Genomic DNA, 23,089 nt, shown 5'->3' with positions numbered 1-23,089 from the left:
GCAATAATGCCATAATAGATTTGTTATAGTAGTAAAGCTATGACAGAAATGTTACAGTGGCAAGGTTATGACATGTTAGATGTGTAGCTATTTCTGGCACTACAGTATAACCGGTAGAGCGGCTTTGTAATCAATTAAGTAATCGGTTCTGGTTCACTAGGACCCTAACTGTCAATACAAATCATTATATTTGCTCGGTTGTAGTTTTTCTTTACATAAGTCAGACTATAAGAGAGTTACAAATTAGTCTAAATATTCTCTAAAGAGGTGCCGTTTGAAAATCCTCAGTGGCTGTGCTGTTCTGACCTCGAGGGGAAGAGTCAAGACGAGTGTCTTCCTCGTACCTTCAGAGATGGAGGGACCAGGCGGGCAGTACTGGATGGTCAGAGAGTGTGAGGTGCAGTGTGAGGAATAATAAGGGCCCTGAGGTAGGATGGTGGTACTCCATGTTTTCGAATCTGATGCGGGCAGCTACTGGGAGCCAGTGGAGGGAGCGTAGCAGAGGGGTGGTGTGGGAGAACTTGGGGGGTTGAAAACCAGTCGTGCTGCTGCATTTTATATTAGTTGTAGAGGTCATATGGCAGTCTAGAAGAGAGTTAAAGTAATCCAGTATCTGATAGATAAGGGCGGATATGTCTCATATTGTAGAGAAGGAATCTACATAAGTGGGAAAGATTGGTGATGTGAGTCGAGAAGGAGAGTTGGTTGTTCATAGTAAAACAGCCATCAATCATACCATTTAGGTAAATGAACGTGATTACGTTCCCTCAAGACTCATGTATGCTGCTGCAAATTCTGTAATTTGCACAAACATTTAAGTTGATTTAATGAGTTGAATTTTTGACTTCAGTGTTTCTGGACGCTCTGCAGAGCTGGACAAACCAGCTCATGCATTACTGGGCTGAATCAATTATGATATAATATCAGAGTGTATTCTGGTTTAAATGATCATTTATCATTTAAAATATCATTTACTCAAACAGCTTGTCTAAAGTACTAGATGGGGGAGATGGAGCACATCTTGTCATTGTAATGTGGGACAAACAGCCTTTTCCCATCACCTCATGAGATTAAAGTTCCCTGGTGGGGACCTGTATTCACACCCCTTCAGAAATGAGACACTGTACAGCCAAAACGCCTCTCTTTATATCCGGGAAATATAATTTCGCTACGGAAAAGGCTCTGGGGCAAGGTCATATAGACACAAAGGCGTCCCAGCCGCATTGCTGACACTGTTCCTCACAGCATTGTATTCAGGAACGACGTCGGGTAGATTTGGTCTCCACCGCCAGTTGACATTTCTTGTCCCATCTGCACATTTCCCGAACATTAATACTAGTGTTTGCCAAAGCCGGGCTCTGTATCACAGGCAGAGGGGTCGTCTCAGTGGCTGTTTGAACGAATAAACGCCTTTCTGCTCCCCCACATCCTTTCATCCCCCAATCAAAAAGCAGAGTGGAAGGGAATGAAAGAGGAGCACTTCACAGAATAAACTCACGACACCTGCATTCGTGACGCGCCGCCAGACACATTTCCTCACGCACAACATCTCCGGGTCCCCACTCCGATGGTGTCAAAACAATATCTCTCATTGTTCCTACTTTTTTACAGTAGGCCTCGACATAATCTGCACTACAAAGCACTCGGCTTCTGAGGCACGGCGTCTTTCATCATCTCACTTCTCTTGCCGTGTGCATGTGTGTATGTGTGTGTTACGCATACGTGTGTATGTTTGCGTTACGCAGCATAGTCAACACACTCGTCTCGGCTGCGATATGCCGAGTCGAGCCGAGTTCACCCGCACTAAAATTAGCACGTTCCAATAACACAGGTGACATTTGCAAAGTGTCTCTGCCTGTGGAACCTGTGGAGCTCCTGAACTGCATCAGCATCTCGTACTCAGCTGTGATGAAGGTGGCTACAAACATCTGCCAACAGGCAGCAATGACTCAGGGACCTCGGCCCGGGCGAGGCAGCGGCACGACGGGCGCCTCTCGCTAATGTCCGAGCGCTAACGGGAGCGCAGCATCTCGGTGACCAATTTCCCCGCGGCGCCCGGCCAACCACGGGGCTTAATGAGCCGCCTGTCGGCCATCCGTCATGAAGGCCCGGGCCTCGCCACCGCGACCTCGCGCACGCGTCGCGCTTCCGACCGCGGCAGCTGCATCTGCCGGGCCCTGGGTCAGCATATAGAGGAGATAAATTACCGCTCAGCCGCTGACATCGCCCGTGCTAAGAAAAGCACAATGCAGTTTGTAGAGTCATGGTGTGCTGTTTTGTGTGTTACAGTGTGTGTGTGTGTTACAGTCTCCGCATTTATCTGTTGAAATGCGTGAAAAGTGACAGCTAGTGAAAAGAATAAATGTGCTGTGGCTACACACTGCAAGAAGATTAAAATATATTTTTTACGGTCTTTGAATATACATGCATAATGACGCATCTTCATGTTTCTGTCCTATTTTTCTAAAACAACAAATGCCTGCTGCAGATCTTCCCAGATCATGAGGGCTTCTGCACTAAAGAGCGCTCAGAACACCATACGGTCGCATGAGCTGCACATTCTGTACACAGAATGTGTGCCAATGTACCTGTTGATAAAAGTCAATATTTGTGACATTCACCCCTAATCGCGTGATTCCACAGCGTGCTTTTTGCTCTGACATCTGTCCCTGACGTTTCCTTTATTATATTACTTTTTTTATTGTTCTGATTTTGACTGTTCTATTTTGTTACATCTATAGTTATAAATTAGGCTGAGTGTTTTAGTTATGAACCATGATTGTTTTTAGTTGTTTATCTTCATAAATATTTCACATCTACATCTCACTACAGCTTTTAGCAGGAGGTGAGTGTCATTTTTGTGAGGGAAGCTCATGAAAATTCATGAGGGCAACAACTGCTGATTGTTCAGATAAACTCTGTCGGAAGCATCAAAAATGAGCAGGTTGACAAATAGAAAAAAAGTCATAGTTCAAACCATGTGATTCTTAGTCCGATTCTGATCTTACATTTTCATTTAGAGCATTTATCAGACGCACTTATCCAGAGCGACTTACAATCAGCAGTTACAGGGACAGTTCCCCCCTGGAGCAACTTAGGGTTAAGTGTCTTGCTCAGGGAAACAATGGTATTGGGATTTGAACCTGGGTCTTCTGGTTCATAGGCGAGTGTGTTAGCCACTAGGCTACTACCAGCCAAAGGTAAATCTGGAGGTAAATCAGCGTTTAAGATAAGGTAAGATGACCCACAAGGGGGAGATTTACATTGTCACAACAGAAGATGGACAGTACAAGATATATTTCAATAAACAAATAAATAGTTTGTAAAAAACAAAAACAGTGGATGTGAACAGTTTTGAAAACATGAACCCCCCCCATCATCAATCGGCCGAGCAGTTTGACTTATGACCCGATTAAAAGTTGAGTAAGGTCAATTGCACAGCAATTTTATGACTTGATGAGGGGTCTTTAACCTAGCGGGTAACACACTGATCTGTGAAACCACGGGTTCAAACCCCACTTACTACCATTGTGTGCTTGAGCAAGACACTTAACCCTGAGTGTCTCAAGGGGGACCGTCCCTGTAACTACTGTAAGTCGCCCTGGATAGAGCCGTCTGATAAATGCCGTGAATGTAGCTGCAATGACTTTCAGAATCATTAATACGTTATGAAGAATTAACTGGGAAAGAAAAAATTTGATTGCTTGAAAAGTGCCGATTGAGCATAAGCAGGGTCATGGAACCTGGTCCTTAATTACCTTGCCTCAGTAAAACAGCTCCTACCCTGGGCTGCAAACAGCCCAGACAATATGTTCCTGTCAGGCGCACTTGATGACTGGGATGTTGGCAGATTCTAAATGTCAAGGCAAATTGTAGTGACATTTCTCCGGGAGGCAAAGAAGGTTGCATATCTAGTGCATGCAGACAGACTTCAATTAATTCCGCCACGCAGCCTTTCGGCTTGCGCTCCGGGGTGGGGTTGTAAGCAAAAAATAAAAAATAAAAAAAGATGAGCCCTGATTGATTAACAGGTGAGAAGGTTGCGCCTTCAGAAATGAATCCATCATTAGCAGCCAACAATGTTTCACATAACACGCTGCATTGATAAATACATACGGGGCATAAAACAGTTCTTATAAATCTGGCCAGCATTTCATATTTTTTTGACCCTGGTTCACCCATTCCAAATACTATTCAGATTTTCCCAGCCGGACATGGCTTCAGCTCTTCCATCGTCCTGTCTGGATAAGAGGATTCAGATGATTGATGGACGGATTGGTGAATGGACAGCTCCCTGTACTTACTGACCTTCTGTGAGTCTAATCTCTGTACAGATCTGTCACCTGACCCTCTTCGTTTTTGCATTCATAATCGTCCAGGTACGGTACGAGTTAAAATGGTCCTGATGTAGACTGCCCCATTACAAAGGAAAGCGTGTGGAGAAAGAAAGTGCTGCTGGGCAATTAGCTCCTCTAGTTACACTGGATAACCAGAAATCAGCACTCTGATTAGAACAAAAAGCCGGAGGCATCACCATATTCCTGCCCATTAGCAGGAATTAACACATAGCATTGATTAGCAGATGAACACATCCCCAATAAAAAAAAATTGGCCATGTACATTTTATTTGTATCATTTTCTGCATATACTGTAGTAGGTTTTAGCTGATCTGAAGGTCGTCACTGTGTTGGTCCAGAGTGGAGAGTGGATCTTTTCGAAATGAAAGCGCTATTGATCCCATTTGATTCGTTTTTGCTGAAGTTTTAAAGCTGCTTTCCCAAACTCTACAAAAGCCGTTTTAATACTTGAATGATTTCTGAACGCCACGGCATTTTGTCTGAGTTTTGCCGCAGAGGCAGTCTGAAAATGAATAAACTGCACTTCAGGAGAGTGTCGTGGGTGGTAGTAGCCTAGTGGTTAACACACTCGCCTATGAACCACAAGACCCAGGTTCAAATGCCACTTACTACCATTGTGTCCCTGACACTTAACCTTGAGTGTCTCCAGGAGGGGACTGTCCCTGTAACTACTGATTGTAAGTCACTCTGGATAAGGGCATCTGATAAATGCTGTAAATGTAAATGTAAATGTAAATGTGGGGCCTAGGCTGTACAACTGTACCAAGCCCAATAAATGTGCATCTTGCACAGTATTGACTTCTTTAATGTCTTCCGTCTGAAATGGCAATGAAAAGTCTTAAATCTACTAGCAGAAACAGAATCCCACATATAAGCCATAGTAAATTAGTAATTAAGTTGTCTTATATTCAGAGTTCTTTATTATTTGGGCTAATATGGTCATAATAATAATATCAATAATAATCAGTTCTACATTGTACAATTTGGGACCCAGTGGTGTTATGTTAATTTGGAACAACTTGAGCAAACAATTCTGCATTAAGACAGAATTGAGAAACGCCTTGACCAACTCATAACTGGTCAGAATGATAGAATGGCGTGCATTAGATGAAAGGACGTCTTCCGACGCTAGAGGAACAGCCAGGAAGAAGAAGGCGGGTAAACAGTGCACTTACTGTACTGGCAGTGGCGGCCCATGTATTCCCCGGGGCACTCGCAGGAGTAGTTGGCAACCAGGTCGGTGCAGATGCCCCCATTTTTGCACGGGTCCCTCTCACACTCATTAACATCTGCAAGACAAGGGAGAGGCGAAGGAGCGTTAACAGGCGCAGTCAGAGGGGCAATTAGTCCTGGTGTAGACCCACCAGCTGAGAAAAATAATCGAATCCGTGCCGTTTGGGGGCTGGTGCCGGCCGTCCCCGGAGCCGCTCATTTGCTCTGGACAAATAGCGCAGCTCACACAAATCAAACAGAATCAAATCCAATTAACACTGGCGGGATGCCGGCTATCGATGCGAATAACAGCGTGCACCTGGCTAATTTAAATGTCATGTCGGCCGAGCGAGAGTTGAGGAAGGAAAGGTTAAGTTGGGCAAATGGGGCGAAGGCTTCTGAAGACCGAGCTTCAGAAGGAGCTGGAGGGCTGCTGATGGATCCGGCCTCTGTGTGTATGTGTGTGTGAGATCGTATAAGCACATCTAATTTGAATAAAACCCATACCCACCCACCCACTGACGGTGGAAAAAAAAAAAAACAGAATTGCTCAAAGATGGATATTCTGTTTATGTTTTCCTGGTGTGGTGTTAGGAAAAGCTATGTTATGGTGAAGAAGTTGAGGTCATTTAATGTTTTATGCTAGGTGAAGACAAATAACAAGTGGATTTCAGATGCATACGTGCATTGATTTTCCCAGTTTGTGTTTTTGAGAGACTTCAGAAACTTTTCAATCACTTTATTCCCAAATGTAACCATGGCATCATGCGATATATAAATATTTCAAATTATACTGTCTGTAGGAAGTGGAACATGTGTTTCCACCCTGTTGTCACGACTGGGGGTCGATGAGGGAAGGAAGCACTCCTAACAAAAAAGGATTCATTAAACAGAAACAAGACCAGGCACGATGGCCAAAAACCAGGAAATGAACCAAAAAAACTGATCTGAAGGCGTGTGGCATAAAGTTAGGAGGTAACAACGCAAACATAAGGTAAGGCATGATTAGAGCCCTGTTGTCAGAAACGGATGGGGATTTAACAAAGCTAAAAACTGCAGTGCAGCCCACCACCAACCAGCCTGTGGTTGCTGCACTTTTTAAAGCCAACGATTGCAACATCGCTCCGGCTCTGCTGAGGCCTGTCACATGACCGAGACCTCAGAAGGAGCAACAGAAACAGAAGAATAAATCTCAGGCCATCTCAGCCTGAGATGATCATCTCAGACACGTTTTTTGAACACAGGCAAAGGGGGTTGGTGTTCCCGCTCCGCACGGGGCCACCGGCTGAGCCCCGGCACAAATTAGCCTGATCAAAAGCGCACCTCCAGGTTTAGTCCCCTTTGATTAGGCAATAAGAAAGCAACACGTTCCTCATCCAGCAGAGACCGAGACGGGAGCTTGACAGGCAGCTCAGACAGGCGGCAGAGACGAGGGATGCCTTCGGGAAGCAAACACCTAGAGATAAATTCAGGGGTGACAACCATGTGAGCGTAAGTGACATTTTGGCCAAAACTGAGATATCCATGTCAAACGAGACATCTTCATCAGCTCTTTCTCCGGGCATTTGAGTTATATGAATAAATTTCTCACAATTTTAGAGTTACAAGCGAGTGAATCATGTAAGCGATGCATAGAAGCGTCCTTTCATACGACTTTTAGACAGAAGGGCGGTGCATCCGGCAGCACTACAATGACACTGGAATGAAGAGACAAGAAACGAAAGGGAATGAGAAGTAATAACCCCCAATCATTAACTCACACAGCTGTGGCGAAGCTGCAAAAGACCAAATCCGGCTGCTCGAGCTCTACAGGGAAGAGCATTGCCATGGCAACCCGGAGCACCGTGGCCCGGCAAGGCTACCAAGGTCAAAAAGAAGCCGCGCTGTTACGCAACGCGATTTCACACCCTGAATGTGCAACGTTATTTTATCTGCCAAAGAAGAACAGCGAGGGGAGGGACTTAAACAACATCGCCATTCGACTTGCACATACTTGGGACTGGTTCCTTCTGCCAGTTTAATATATAAACGAACGGTCCGCAATACGGAATTTATTGTAGGGCGTAGTTCCGTATCGAAATATCCATCGCAAAACCCGATACCGCCCCCCACGCAGAGACCCCTCCAACACACAATGATTCCAGCCTACTACAGACATGATTGGAATATTGATTGAAATGACAAGGTCCTGAAACCTTCTCCCATTTTGGTGTCTGCGTTGCCCTAGCAGAACATCAATTATTTCTGACCTTTTCGGCATTTGTTGATGGTTGTGCCATATTTGCTGGTTTGTTTCGTCCTTTAATTGATTGTTTTTATTGATAAGTTCTTTAGAACTGAACAGCATCTTTAAACCCTGAATGTTCTGCTGCCACCTGCCATAAAACCCAGGTGCTCTGACTGGATACAGGTCCATGGTGGCAGCTATGCCAGTTCAGTGGCGCTTTATTGGAAATAAAAGCCACATGCTTCAGATGTAAGAGTGGTATTTAAGAATCCTGTACATGTTACAACAAAAACAAAACAAATAAACCAAAAAAACGCCTTTCTGGCCCCTTCACTTAATTTATCTATATTTTTATTTGTGTTGTAAACTAACATGCCAAAACGAGTCACCATCTGGGTTTGAATAAGCAAATAGGCAATAGCTTTGAAGTACCGGAGTGATTTAAATAACATGTTTTGTTGCCAGGGTAAACATTAGAAATCTTAACTGCTGCTGTGAACAACGATCATGGAAAGGGTCAAATTATTGGTCTATATCAAACTAAAAAAAACAAGTAAGGGTATCACTGAAATGACTAAAAGTAGGTGCAATGTTCTGTCCAGTGCGTTTATAAAACTTGGATGACTTAAATGTTAGGTTAAATGCTCAATTGAGTATTGTGTGTGATGGGTCCAGATGTACTCTGTTCCAGAACACTGGGGGCTGCCATGCAAAGTCCCTACTGTACATGAAAAATCCATGATCTTCAGTTGGTCAGGCCTGGGTTCATCAACGCTGTCTGTCAATGCCAGGATTCAAATAGGCCCTGATTGTGAAAGAATGGTTCTGATTGATTGATTGAGGGGACCTCAGTGGCGACCTGGCGGATCGGGATTGGAACCCGCAAGCCTTCAGTTCCGAGTACACTTACTTACCCACTAGGCCACCACTGCCCCATACAGTGCATAGCTGAGATGACAAAAAAGACGTCTATATCTCTAGAAAGATCCTCCTGGTCAAAAGAGATTTGTGGTGTCCAACTGACACTGAGAGACGGTCCAACCCAGTGACAGGATGAAGCCACTCGGCTCTTCAGAGCTTATCAGGTCACTCCACCATGCTGGTCAACAGGAAGCCTCTTGCCCAGTTCTCCTAAATATAGACCTGTGATTAGAGCCACCGCCTCTCCCGTGGGGCTTCTGCAGGTCGTGTGGCAGTCGGCCGGTAATGAGTGCGCTCAGGAGCTGCACCAGACATGCTGCTCCATCGACTGCGGTGCGTCGCGGGACAGCGGAAGGACCGTGGGGCGAGCCCCCACCGTGGACGCACCTGCTCCTGCCTGACCGCTGACTCCTGATGGAGGAGGACAGACCAGAGAGCCACGAGATCCAGGTCTGCAGATAAATGACAGATAAAAAACGCTGGAATCTTGGTGGCGAGCGCACTCGCGCTACGGTAATGGGCTGTAGCCACAGCGATATTTATATTCCTGTTCGGCTGGCGCCGCCGCCGCCGGGGATCTGCATATTCAACAGCCTGTCAGCGCCGCTGCTTAAAAGCACATAAGAATGACCCTCGCGACAATAAATCAACACTAATAGCTTGTAACCCTGACACGTCTGTTAATGCTGGAAACGTAATTAACAGAATGAAAGGTAATCTCTCGGCTGAGCGCCGAGCCGCACCAGGAGAGTAAATCATCGCTGTGGCGGCGTTGCGGCAGGAACGCGGGGTCCCATGCGGCCCTCCAACTCCGAGAGCTCTCAGTAGCCTGGTTCAGCACCGGTGCACAAGTCACCCGGGGCGTGGCCGACCCTTGGAGAGGATCTGATGTGTTTCATAAAGCGTACTTTCGGCACCCATGACCAAAAAAAACCTACTACCACGCCACGATGCATGGTAGAACACACCAACAAATCAATACTGCCATAAAACTTTGGGTCTCAAACTCTGGTTTGCCAAATTATGCTCCAGATGACTGTACATATTCATAGCTGCTTTGTGCTTAAATGCAGACTAGATATTATTCTTAAAATCTGAATAATAAAAGCTGACAGGGGAGGGAAGCGCAGAGTCGGGACATACTTGAAACAAGGATTTATTAATAACTGAAACAAAACCAGGCTCGATGGCCGAAAACAGTGAAACCAAAAAGGGGAACAACATAAACTAGCCCGCAAGCGTGTGCCGGTTGCCAGAACTCAAACAAATACCAGGTCCACACAGAAGGTCAAGTTCACAAAAATGAACTTGACTCCAGAGGGGCGGAACCACAGGCTTTTTAAAAGCTGTCCTGATTGGCTGTTTCCAGCTGACGCCAACCCTGACAAACGGATAATATCCTCACTTGCTGTGCGTCTGACCGCAGTACTGGGAGTGTGTGACAGTCAGTAGTAAATAATCTTCATATTAGGAACAAAATTAACTTCTGCGTAAACTACCCTACTACTGCCAGTCCTAAAATTTTTTATTCAGCCATATTTTACATCTTTTACAATAGTGATGAGTATGGCAACGCCGGTACACTGAAGTTATCATATAATCATAAAGAAGTCGGTGCTACTTATGCCCACACTCCATCAACACTTTCATCCAGAATGAAAATGACAACAAACATAAACATATGATCTGCCATGTGATGCTGACACCAATTTTACAGTTCAGGTGATTTTACAGTTCTTTTGTCTGCCCTCATTATGAAACAGTGTCACAATTTATAAAAAAATTATAATAATCTCATGAGCCAGATGAACTACATATCAGAGATATTGATGGTGGGAGGTACAGTTTGACTGTGCTGAGGAAATGCTGGTCTTTCCTGTTGGGTGTTCATTTACTGCAGAAACACTGATCCGTACAGGAATACGTCACAACGTGGCAAACATCCACTACCGCAGTGCCCTTCCTCCCCAATTCTGGCTTATTCTTTTAAATCTGTCTCTTTCATCAGAACTGGTAAAAGATGTTTTTGAGCATTTGGAGGCTGCCTGTGAAAAGACAAGCACCTTGCTGGGCCCGAGCTACCATTTCTTGTCCTCTGAGATACAGGCGAACCATGAAAGCATCCAGGGAGACACGGGCTGAATCATGCATGTTGAGGAAATTCGATTACTTCTCTTTATTCTTACAGCCTGACCCACATCTGCATGACTGTTCAAAGCTGCGCGCTCCCTGCGGCTTTAAATCCCAGGGACAAAAAAAAAAAAATGGAAAATGACTTTTAGGAGGACAACAGATGTGTGTCTGAGGAATATCTGCTGGCCGGCAGCATAATCGCAGGAAGTGATGAAAGTGGGCCTCATGCTGGGTGGGTTTATCAAGCAGGCTGAAGAGAGCAGACGAAGCCGGAAGAAGCAGGAAACAGCAGGAGAGGAGCGGGGCTGTGCACCCGACGGCCCCAGCCTACCCCAAATGCTGGACCAGATTTAAACCTCATGGCACAGTCGGGCTATCACCCGGAGCGAAGACCGAAGGGACCCGCTGGCGAAGGCGGAGATGCCACTGATCCGCATATTCATCACAGAGCACCGCCAGAACCCACGCTCTGGGATTAGCTGATGTTTGGGTGGTGTTCAGGAAGCAGCAGACTCCTCTGAAGCTCAGCGGGAGTCGAGTCATCTGATGCCAGTTGCCTCTTATTCTCCTGGGTCATTAGCCAAAATGTTGTGTTAAGTCTGCTCAAAGCGCTCACTGCTCTGCAGTGGACCTAATGATGCTCACATATCTGTGAATTCTGGGTGTACGCCCATGGTGACCCTAGCAATGATCCTGCATGACCTATATACTCCTGATTATACAAAAAAAGAAATCTTCATCTTGAGCAGTGTTTAACTTCAACGCTGTAATACGTTTTGTAATCTTCTAGTACCGAGACACAAATTTGAAAACTCCTGAAAAAATCGGAAACTTTGGCCTAAAAATGATTTTTAATATCATCCTACACACTGCTGAGAATATATATCTCAATACCCTGAAATTCATTGAATAAATGCTAAATTCTAACCTTCATCGATTAAAATGACACCAAGAGAGTTTTCTGGATGGGCGGGGGAGTGGAGGCAAGTGAACATCTAAAGCAAAGTACATGCTGTCTGTTTAACAGTAAAATTGGGATTTATGCAAAACAAGCCATGACATGTAAAAGTGAAAGTTTCCTTACCCGCTCCTTTACCACTGCCCCTTCAATATATCGAGTATATTCCATTTATCGCCCACTCCTACTTTCCCATGGTTGAAATTCCATTGAGTCATGGATAGTGAATTAAAAAAATGTCACACAAAGAGGCTGCAAATGTCTTGATGTTGCTGTGGTGATTGCATTAGGCCACTGCAGAGCAGAGCCGCAGTGGCCTGTCAGCACATTCATGACTTTCAGAAGGGCCAAGAAGCAGCAGAGCTCCAGAGACGGGAGATTAGCAACACAATTAGAACCATTACTACCACTCTGAGATGAATCACGGCTAGGAGAAAGAGAGAGAGAGAGAAGTGGAGTTAGGCAGAATTTTCTTCTGTCAAGTCCTACAACCCCACCACCTCTGCCCATCTCTCTCTCTCTCTCTCTCTCTCTCTCTCCCCTGTCTCCCCTGATTTGTCAGTTGACTTGGGCTCTGGACTCATGTTGACATATTTGTTGCTGCCCTGGAGACCTGGAGAACTGGCTGCCATGAAGCAGAAAGGTCATCTGTGATGTACAATATGGGATTTTTAGGTGAAACAGGAGACATGAAAGGTTTCTGACAGGGGTTTCTGCCCCTGCCTGCTGACGTACAGCCATTACATTTTAATATTGTAATTTTGTAATGGAAACGTAGCACAAAAACAAGCATATAAATCACAAAAAAATAAAAATTAAAAAATGTATTTGTTTTCCAGTGATAATACAGAGTAAAATAAACAGGGCATGTCAGGATGGCCACGCCCATATAAGAAGGAGCTCATAAATATAAACCATAACCCTAACCCATATATAAAAAAAGTTTCTAAAAATCAGAACTCTCTCACAGCAATAAACCAGACCCCGCACAATAAACAAAGCGCGACTTCTGATTTTTATAAACTTTTTTATATATGGGTTAGGGTTATGGTTTATATTTCAAATGATGTTGCTCAATAAAACTCATGACAAGACTACTCATTAGCAAACGGAACAACAACAAAAAAGGTATAGTGATATTTTTCTGTCTCTTCATATAACTTAAATTATATTTACAAATGTCTGTGTTGCGAGAACGTTAGTAAAGCCAGAACTCTTTATTTCTCTTCGTGCCTTTGGTGTCTCTGCACTGACAGACGTTTGACGATTGATGTTTAAGGCTTTCAGAAGATCAGATGAGGGTGATGTTTGTGATATGTTGATTCCATAATCTTCCCCAAAAGAAAAGGGACAGTTACTGCTGCATCAGAACATCTCCAGAATCTGGCCAATTAGGCTCAACCCAGCCCAGATCCAGGCATGGTTTTTCTTTTCAGGTGACTCTCCACCATTTTGCACGTCTTCGTTGTGACTGTCCACAGAAGTGCCAATGGCTGTGATGTTTAAACCGATACGGTTTGTGTCTCCACTCAGTCCTCACTTGCTTGCTGCTCCGTACACTGAGGCTCTAAACTAACAGGCGAAAGGGGGTGAGCGAGCTTTGCTCTGTTGCCGTGGAATTGCTGTGAAGTTGCTTTGTGAGGCGTGTGTCTGCCTTTATGACTGTTGATTTAGAGGTGCGAGAATTTGAAAGTGCTCTTGCTAAATTTGGGCCACTCTGACTGTGTCTGAGTGAGCAGGGAGTAAAAAGCGTGTCGTTCACGGCACATTGAGGGTAATACGAACCGATCCCACTGTTATGCCACTAAAAATTGAAATGCAACAGGAAACCCTGGTACACAATGTCCTGCATGGCGTGATTTAGCTGCCTGACAGATGAAGATATAATTATGCAGATATAGTACTACAGTGCAACCAGGGCTTTTACTAGATGGGCAGTTGTGGCCAATCGGTAAGGAAGCGGATCAATGATCGGAAGGTTGCAGGTCCCGGACACTAAGGTGACACTGAGCAATGTACCATGCCCACACATGATACCATGGCTGCCCACTGCTCGCCAAGGTGATGGGTTTAATGCAGCGGTCACATTTTGTTGTGTGCACTGTGGGCTGTGCTGATGTGTTTCACTTCACTTTCACTTTAACTTCACCACAAAAAGATCAGGCATTAATTTTGACACATTTTCCCAGCACTAATTAAGACATGGGGCATGTTAGCATCTTTTGGATTTACAGAAAAAAGAGACATAAGCAAGAAATTACAAAGGAAATAATTCGTAATTTTCGGCTTGTTGCTAATCAGGGTCACAGCAGCCAGAGCCCATCCCTGGACTGACAGTTTAGTCACCAATCCACCTTTGGAAACCTTAGAAACCTGTGTCACCATGGGGAGAAAATAAAAACTCCACACATTCAAAGCCGGAGGCAAGATTCAAACTCACAACCTTGATGGTGGGAGGCCACCTTGAGGTCCCAAAACAGATTTTCAGCCATTTAATTCAAACATTCAGATGGACATTCCAGATGGACAGACCAAAAATACCAAAAATGACCAAATCAGAATATGCATTTTAAACACTGGGCCTTCACTGTGTTAGTGAATCTGCCTTAGTGAAATACGACAATTTGGTGCAACAGATTTAGACCGGGCCTGCAATCCGTCCAACCAATTAGTGGCAGCCATGACTTTTCAAAAGATGGCCGAGATTGCTTATTGATCAAACGGGACCTGAGATTCACCTAAAGACTCTGGGCATCAGAGTGGAGTCAGAGCGGCCCCCTATGGCCAAGCACATGAAAAGCCGCATTTAACCTCCTTTTTTTACACTTTTCTCACTAGGCAGTGAACAAAGTCAGCCCTTCCCACGCGAACCTGCTGAGGTCAGCTGAGACCTCTGTCTACTTCCTCCTCAATACTCCTCAAAGGAAAAATCACTGGTCATTTTCATTCATCCAAGCAAGGAAAAGATGTTATGTGGCCATTTTGACCATGAAGACATAGGGAGTTCCGAGCAGAGGGACAATGACCTTGTCCGAGAAGCTGCTTTTCTCTTCTCTCATTCACATTAAAGTCAGAGGGACATTTTGTAAGGTTTCTAAGCATGTCCTTGTGGGAAAAAAATGTGTGTGTGTCTGACTTTGAAAGAACAGCCTCATGTAAAATTGCTCCATTACAATCACTCCCAACTGACCGGAGACATCATTACTATAAATAGATGCTGTGCCCTGCCAATCAGTTGCACTTAGAGGGTGGGGCTGAGTACTGCCAGACAGCCTCAAGTTTAGTGGCATGGAGCGACAGTGCTAACGATAATGACAATGACTCCAACCATGAGAGATTTCATGGTGCAAGATCTAAACAGATTATATCCTGATATCCAAGCAGCTTTCACATAGACTGCGATAGTAAACAACAGTTAATCCCTGTATCGATGCAACAAACCTCTACACCCAACCTTTAAAATCATTGTGGTCGTCACAATGCATTTAGCCTGTCACCTTGGTGAGCAATGGGCAGCCATTGCCAGGGAGCAGTGTGTGGGGATGGTACCTTGTTCAGTGGCATCTTTTGAATTGTTGATTTGAACTGGCAAACTTCTGATTACGGGTCCGTGTCCTAACCTGTTAAGCCACCACTTCCCCAATGGTTACAAGAACCATGTTACAAGAATCTCTACAAGCCACTACAACAAACACCTACAACAATCCACTACAACCAATTACTACAGGCAACCACTACAAGAAACATTTATAGCAAACCACCACAACCAACCAATATACCAAATGTTACAACAAACCTCTACAAACCACTACAGTCAACCACTACAACAAACACCTACAACAAACTACCCACCACTTCAATAAATGTTACAAGATCCTCCACAGCCGACCTCTAAGACCATATTAACCAACACTATAGCCATTCACCAATACCAGCCACTACTGCTAATCCTTAGAGCAAAACAGTGGGAGACAATAGAAAAATTATGATGTAAAATGATCATGGGAATATATATCAAACTAAGAAAAAGGGTCATCAGCAGGTGTGGGGGTGGGTGGGTGGTGGAAAGCTAAAAGGCGGTGAAGTCAATCCTTGTGATTAAAAAGGTGGAAGTGGCACTTACACCAGACCCCAAGCAAAACCATCAGAGAGATTTTTCTTTTCCACTTTCAGCCGACATTACCTACTTTGCCCTCCTTTCATCTACATACATAAAAAACGACTGCCCCAGCAGAACGCAGAATCTGTATACCATCTTTAATGCAGCGAGTCGTTAGAACCACACTGTTTCCTTTCATCTGAATGTCTTTTAAGAGGGATATCAGACCATGTGACCCAAAACACAATGAAATATGGGTAGAGACCCGGGGTCAACTGGCGCAGAACTTCAAAAAGGCGTACGTCACCCTACCTTTCACGGTAAGAACTCACATATCCTTAAGGAACAGTCATATAGCTAGATAGATAGATTCTGTCATTTCCCTGCCCAACAAAACCCTAAGTCCAGCTGAAGTAGCAAAAATGACAAAGCCAAGCTCTAGTCCATAAGCCATGAACTACAAACTCTCTGCTGGTAAACCCGCCCCCACCGCTCCCACAGCACTTTAAACAGGCCTGACTGCAGACAATACTGGCAGGTGTGAAATCGGATTGCAGTTTCCTGAGGACGGAACCGCGGGTAACGGGAATCGTGCGGCCTCGAACTAACAAAAGTGGATGCCTCCGCCTCTAAAAAAACCCATAAAGCTGCACAGGATCAGGTGAGGAGAAATGGCGATGCGCTCTCCGACCGATTTAATACTCCACACGTTCTCCAGAAAAGAACTCAACTGAATCTCCGCTGCTTTTTCTCGCTGTGGATAGCGGGGGAAAAAAAAGACCGGAATGCCAAAGATTTCTCCATCAGGTGGTGATCTTACTAAAAAAAAAAAAAAAAAAAAAAAAAAAACGTCAGCCAATTACAACAGTTAATAACACAGAACCATCTCTTTAACACTGAACAAGACCTAATGAGTCTTCATCTGCAGTCACATGCACATCGTGACATTCTATTCTTCTCTCCCATTTCGCTCCAGGTTCGGCAAGTTATTATTCATATTCCAGAATGACAGGGCTCTGGCTCCGGCTTGATAAAATCCCCCTAACTCACTTTTATCTTCCCATTAATCCCGTCAACAATTAAAAGCGTGTGCGGGCCGCAACAAAGCACACAGCATAGCTGTCATTCACGCAGCACAATTCTTCAGCGCCTTTTTATCTTTTAATTGCAGAAATGATCTAGACACCAGATTTGACTGTTGCGCTTCTTTTTCGGAGATTCTCTTTTCTTATATGGATGTAATGAGCAGGAAATAAAACTGCCAACTGCCATCATTTCACTCAGGTATTGCATGGCCTTATGGGACTTCTGTTGGTGAAGATCATCTGCCGCTAACACAAGATTAGATCTTGGCCAGTGTGTGAATAAACAATGAACTTGTGTGGCTCCATGAAACAAACATAAGACCGAATGCAGATATCTGCTTAGCATGCATGATAACAGTGTGAGAGCTGAGGAGGCCCTGGCAACAAGAAGCCAATCACAATGATCCAAGGTCACAAGCTCCAAACACCCCTCAAAGTCAGAAGAGCCAATATTTCCCAGAAGACCCAGAGCACGATTTACAAATTATGCAGTTATGCATAAACATTTACAGTTCAAACCGAACCAGTACGATAAAGAGAGGAGCAGGAGAGTGAGGAGAATGCATTTCCCATGCAGATGATCTCACAGCCGGGCCACCAGCACAGAGAAGTGACTCAAACATGAGGACACCCTCCACGTTTCAAATGCTGTGTCCACGTCTGCATTTGTTTAGCACCACCAGTCTTATCTGACACTTGTGTGAATGGAAGTCCATCTCATGTTGCTGAAACCCACTTGCGACCAATAGCATAAGCACAGAAGCATCTGAAGGAACACTGATGATCTGTCACAAACACCAGATAAAGCCCTCCAATGCCCTCAGACATCTGCCTGATCTCGAAAGTGCACAGAATATCAGGTAGAACGTGGCAATACAGTACAGGCCACAAACCTTTAACACATTTTGACTGTACCGCCTAATCGCAATGTAAACTAATCTCAACCCCTTCAAACCCTGTTTTTGTTGAGCACCAACAAATTCATCAACTTACAGTTCAAGATGTCATTTTTTTATAGCAAAAAACAGCCGAGGCACTTCATCTTTTATACCCTTTTACCAGCATCCATTCTGGTGGTGAGATGTCAATTTATTACACCAGTTTTTGTTGCCAAATGAACCCAAGATTTGGTTAAAAAAAAAAAAAAAAAATGGGACTTCTGCAAAGTGCTTAACTTCTCTGGCTGTAATTATTTCTATTACCCAGAACATGGTCTGTAATGATGTATTAATAAACAAAGATTATAAAAGCTTCCTTCTTTTGGATGAAAGTGAAAGTGAAGTGTTTGTCATACACAGCAAGCACAGCACAGCGAAATGTGTCCTCTTGGTGAGCAGTGGGCAGCCATGACAGGAGCCCGGGGAGCAGTGTGTGAGGGCGGAGCTTTGCTCTGTGCCACCCCAGTGGCACCTTTGCCAGTTTGGGACCGGCAACCTTCTGATTACAGGTCCGTTTCCTTTCCCACAAGATAGATGCAGTTTTAAAGGGATCGTAGAAGAGTGTGTCTGCAGGAGATGATTTGGGCTCATTATGCATGAAGAGATACATTGAATGAGGCCTGTTCATTTTTTTTTTTCTGAAAACAGCCCTTTTGTCGCCGTTCCATAAGCCGCTTATGAAATCGAAGAAACCACAACTGGAGAAATACTGGCCCCTCGAAGCTGTTAAAGAGATTTTTGGTAATTTTTTTATGGAATGGTGCTGCGCCGCGGCTTGCACTTATAGCCAAAATGGCTCAAACATGCCTCGACTACATAATTGATATTTTCCCTCTCCCAAACCCACGGTAATCCCACCGCACAGTTAGAAAACAGTCGTTAAGTGTGAGAGCATAATGCGCAAACGAGCACAAACCCCGTCCGTCTACGCTTGGCTGTCAGGCTTTCCAGCCACCTTCTTCTGACTGACGAAGCCCTTCTGACTGACAGAAGCCCAAGAGAAGAGGCAAGTTAAGAGGGATGTGTTAAAAGCCGCGCTAAAGCAGGCCAATGACGTGCAGTAATGCGCATCAATTACAATGGCATTTACCCCGACAGCAGCTTTAACATTCATCAGTGTCGTCTTGTCAGAGAGCCGATATCATGTGACACATCTATTGATGTGATTTCATGTTGCAATGAAAATCCCAGTAAGTCGATTGTTGCTGGCTTTGATATAGGGCCGCAGCATCGAACGGCACTACAACACCTTCCGCTGAATCTGTGAACCTGTGTGATTTCGGCTTGCCCTATTTTCAAAGAGCACGTTTCATTAATCCACCGTCAAGAGAAAATTCACTTTGCAGGTTTAATAATTTTTACAGCGTTGTTTAACAGAGCGATTTGCATGGTATCATTAGCACGTGTACTCAAAAATACTGTCTGGCATTATGTTTGATAAAGAAAGAAAGTCGTGTGTTAAAACTGTGTTGGAGAAAGCCATCCATTAGCACCCTTGCTCTAAAACGATGCAGCACTCAATTGAGGGTGTGAAAAGACTGCAGGGGGAAACTCACTGTGCTGGCAGTGGATGCCGTTGAAGCCGTGTTGACACTTGCAGATGTATCCTATGAAGGTGTCGCCTCTGTAGGTCTCACTGACCTCACAAATGCCACTGTTATGACACGGGTTTGGGTGGCACGGCCCTGAAAAAATAGAAAAACAAAGTGACGATCAACGAGATCCTCATGCATACACACCCATTTGCAGTATGGCTACTTTGGCTATAATTATGAGACGATGTCCTGTAGAGGTGGAATCTGCTCCCTGTCAGAGCAAGGAAAGAACCCTGGGAAAAATTGGATAATTGCAATAAAGCCACATGATTGCTATTCGAATAATCTATAATCCTATATTTAATCACACCCTCCAAGCCACAGGGCTTCTCACACCCACCTTGCCCTGCGACACCTCCTGCATCTCCATGACAGAATGGGGGCATGGACACTGAAGCACAATCTTACCAGATACCCACCAGACCTCCCAGTTCGCCAGCCCACATGACTTATTAATATCCATGGAACTACAACTGGACACTAGTTAATTACATATGACACTGAATTCATTCATTTTAAAGTGAGCAATAGTGGCCCATGCCCACATATTGAGGATTTAAATGCACGGTTGTATTTCTTTTCAGTTTTTTTCTCATAAACCATTCAAAAAAAATATATTTCCATGTTCAAAGGATTATGTATGAGCCTAAATTCCTGAACAGTTTTTGTAATATTAATAATTCAGAGGTCAGTTATCTAACTGTCACCTGTCTAAATGTTTTTTCTGTTATAGTACATGGGTTTATTTTACAGACGCCACTTTGGCCAGGTCTTTGACCTCAATGGGACTGTGTGGTAAAATAAAGCCACAATTATGAAAATCATGCCATGAAAGTGTCAACATGACAGCACTAAACGTGACGTAGTCAGAAATGCACAGCCTTTCAGGGCAATCGGCAGCCCATCGCCATTAATCTGTCAACGTCTGAACAACGCCTCTTCGCGTGAGAGGTGGTGAGGGCTCAACATTATTATTATTAATATTATTGTTATTTTGTGTAAAAGGGTCATTTTATAACAGGCTTCCCAATCCTGACACTGCAATTGGTCAGTCCGAACGAGACGAGCAGCTAACCACCACAAGGAGGGGATCTGTAACGCTTCTGGACAGAACTCCATTAGCATCGCCATGACCGAGCGGGTGACAGCCGCCACGGCCCTGAGACACAGTGATGTGTACCAGCGGAGCGGTAGCAGCAGTAATGGAGGACACGGCGCTTCGCATCGCTCAGAAAGAACGGAGGGGCGACGAGGGACGGACGGCGTCCCCCGAGACGTCTCCCCGTGAATTGGCCTTTGTTCTTCTCGGTGTTTTCGTTGTAGCGAGCGCCGCCGACAGCGGCGTCCGCTGGTTCTGCTGCTGCCGCTCTGAGACAGAGCGTGATTGATGCCGGACCGCTTCTTCGGCCCGGGGCGAGCGCCGCGATTTCCTGACAAGTCACAAAAAAAGGGGCCGATCAATCAGGGCAAATACAACAAGGTAAAGAACCTGCGCCGCCGGTTAAACACCGCGAAGCGCCGGCCGATTCCTCACAAATCAATCACCGCCATGCTTTACAGAAGCCATTAATCAGCTCATTAACAGCATGCTGCTCTGCACTCGTCCACCAGCAGCATGTTGGGCGGAACGGAGGAATAAAGTATAAAGCGGAGAGAGCGACGCAGCTGAAGTGGCATGTTTGTGCGTTTAGGGAAGGCCCGCTGCTGATAACAGTGACTACGGGGAGGACGGAAAAGTGGTGTAACTTACGCCCAAATAACACGGTGAGACATGCCGCAGTCGAGCATCTGCGTGACGCGGGAGAGGCCAGGAGAGTCAGGAACGAGGACTCGCCCACACAGCAACGCGCCGACGTGGTCAATACTGGGAGTCGGGGAGGCCATGTGGCGCCAGTGAACTTTCCCCTCTGAGGAACTTGATGTGCCTTAATTAGCTGAGCTCGGCGTGACCTTAGTGCAGGTCACGGCACGGCCAGACAGGAAGATTCTGGGGGCGCGCTGAACTGACTCAATACGTCTGAACCACGGAAAATTATGCAAAAGCCTCCGAACCCAACCAACATGAACTCAGAACATAAATAACATTATACTGTAGATTTCTGTGAAAAGTGATGGCTTTTGTCACAGCTCATGGTGACACAACAAAATGTGTGCTTAGCCATGTAAGGCGCCCGGGGAGGACCTCAGTGGCACCTTGGCGGTTCGGGATTCGAACCCACAACCTTGCAATTTTGTACGTTGTTGTTGCCACTTTATATATTCCCTATTCTACCTCTAACACATGCTATGTTATTGGCCATGCCAGTAGTTTGAGTAATGCTTAGCATAGCATTATAGCATTAGTATTATCTTTGACTATAGTATTTATTTATTGTGTGCGGTGAAAGTGAATAGTTTTTGTCATACGGTGCATATAATGAAATGTGTCCTCTGAATTTAACTCATCACCTTGTGAGAAGTGTACTGTGGATAAGCACCACTGGAGAGTTCTGACGTTGTATCACATTCTGGTTTCAATTTGCTGTACCGCCCAAGAACAATATTTGGGAAATGAGTTTTCCCATCAGAATCCATCATGCAAGAACTCTTAACACAGCAGCATTCATGTGTTTGCCTCATAAGGACTCTCCGGACTCTGGAACGTCGGAGTGGTCACTGGTTCATGGCCAGTGATCTCAGTTGGAGCTGATTGAGGTTGGCACTGAAGGGTGCCACTCCAGCTCTTAGTGCCTCTCCTCTCCGACCAAATGGACAAATCTCAACCGGCGTCAAGCTACTGCAGGCCGATGGGAAGGGCGACTCGGAGACCATAAAACATGTCAAACGAGGTAAAAACGTCACGGCCTGAGCTTGTCAGACGGGTCTCTTAGGGGAGTAAATAAAGTTCAGCTTCACCTTGAAAGTTCACCTTACTTTGGGGCACAGGGTGGGGCCGGACCGGATGGGGGGTGGTGAAGCCAAGCAGCTAGGAAATGCCACGCAAATGTCACAGCGGCGTCCGACCGCTACTCTCAAAAAGAACATTGAGTGTCCTCATCCATTCTGCCGCTTCGGACGACAAGCAAAACTGATAAGGGAGAATTAAATAAAAAACCGCCGCAATTAATCCCCTCTGACGTGAAGGTCGCCGAAAGGTCACTGGCAAAGTTCCTGGTGCAGAACAAACGCAGGTTTTGTTGGTTTATTCCGGATCGTTATCTCTGCCAGCGTCTGTGTGTCCCGGTGTCGGTAATGAGCGGGGAGGACAGAGAGTCCCAAAGTCTGCAGCAGTGGAGGAGAGAGGCCACAACAAAGTGTCCCGGGGAACCATTCTAAAGGTCGTTATGTTGTTTGTTCTTTTGCGCAGCTCGAAGCGCCACGTTGCCAGAGACCACAATTCGAAGGTGACGGCATGCACTCGACTCGGCACACATGCGCCCGATCGTTCTCTTAAGACCACACCAAGTTCAAAAAGCTTCCCAGTAACTCAGTGGGACCACAACAGGGCTGAAAACGTACCTCATTAGAACCGTCTGGTGTTACTTCAAGTCAATCGTTCATTCCAGCTTTGTCCACAGTCATGC

The 23,089-nt window shown here is 45.2% G+C and overlaps 1 protein-coding gene across 6 annotated transcripts in view; it reads right to left on the bottom strand.

Annotated features, from left to right (window-relative positions):
- Window positions 1-23,089, bottom strand: part of edil3a (EGF-like repeats and discoidin I-like domains 3a) — a 90,343-nt gene that overhangs the window by 41,128 nt on the left and 26,126 nt on the right. For all 6 annotated transcript variants that reach the window (XM_028996845.1, XM_028996846.1, XM_028996847.1 and 3 more), the window contains 2 exons: window positions 19,488-19,616; window positions 5,534-5,647 (listed from right to left, as the gene is read on the bottom strand). In XM_028996845.1, the coding sequence (XP_028852678.1) occupies window positions 5,534-5,647; window positions 19,488-19,616 (243 nt within the window). The remainder of the gene's footprint in view (window positions 1-5,533; window positions 5,648-19,487; window positions 19,617-23,089) is intronic.

This window comes from Denticeps clupeoides, chromosome 11, assembly GCF_900700375.1.
Source record: "Denticeps clupeoides chromosome 11, fDenClu1.1, whole genome shotgun sequence".
Taxonomy (NCBI): domain Eukaryota; kingdom Metazoa; phylum Chordata; class Actinopteri; order Clupeiformes; family Denticipitidae; genus Denticeps; species Denticeps clupeoides.
Note: the sequence above shows the minus strand (reverse complement) of the source record. Positions and strands in the feature narration are given on the sequence as shown.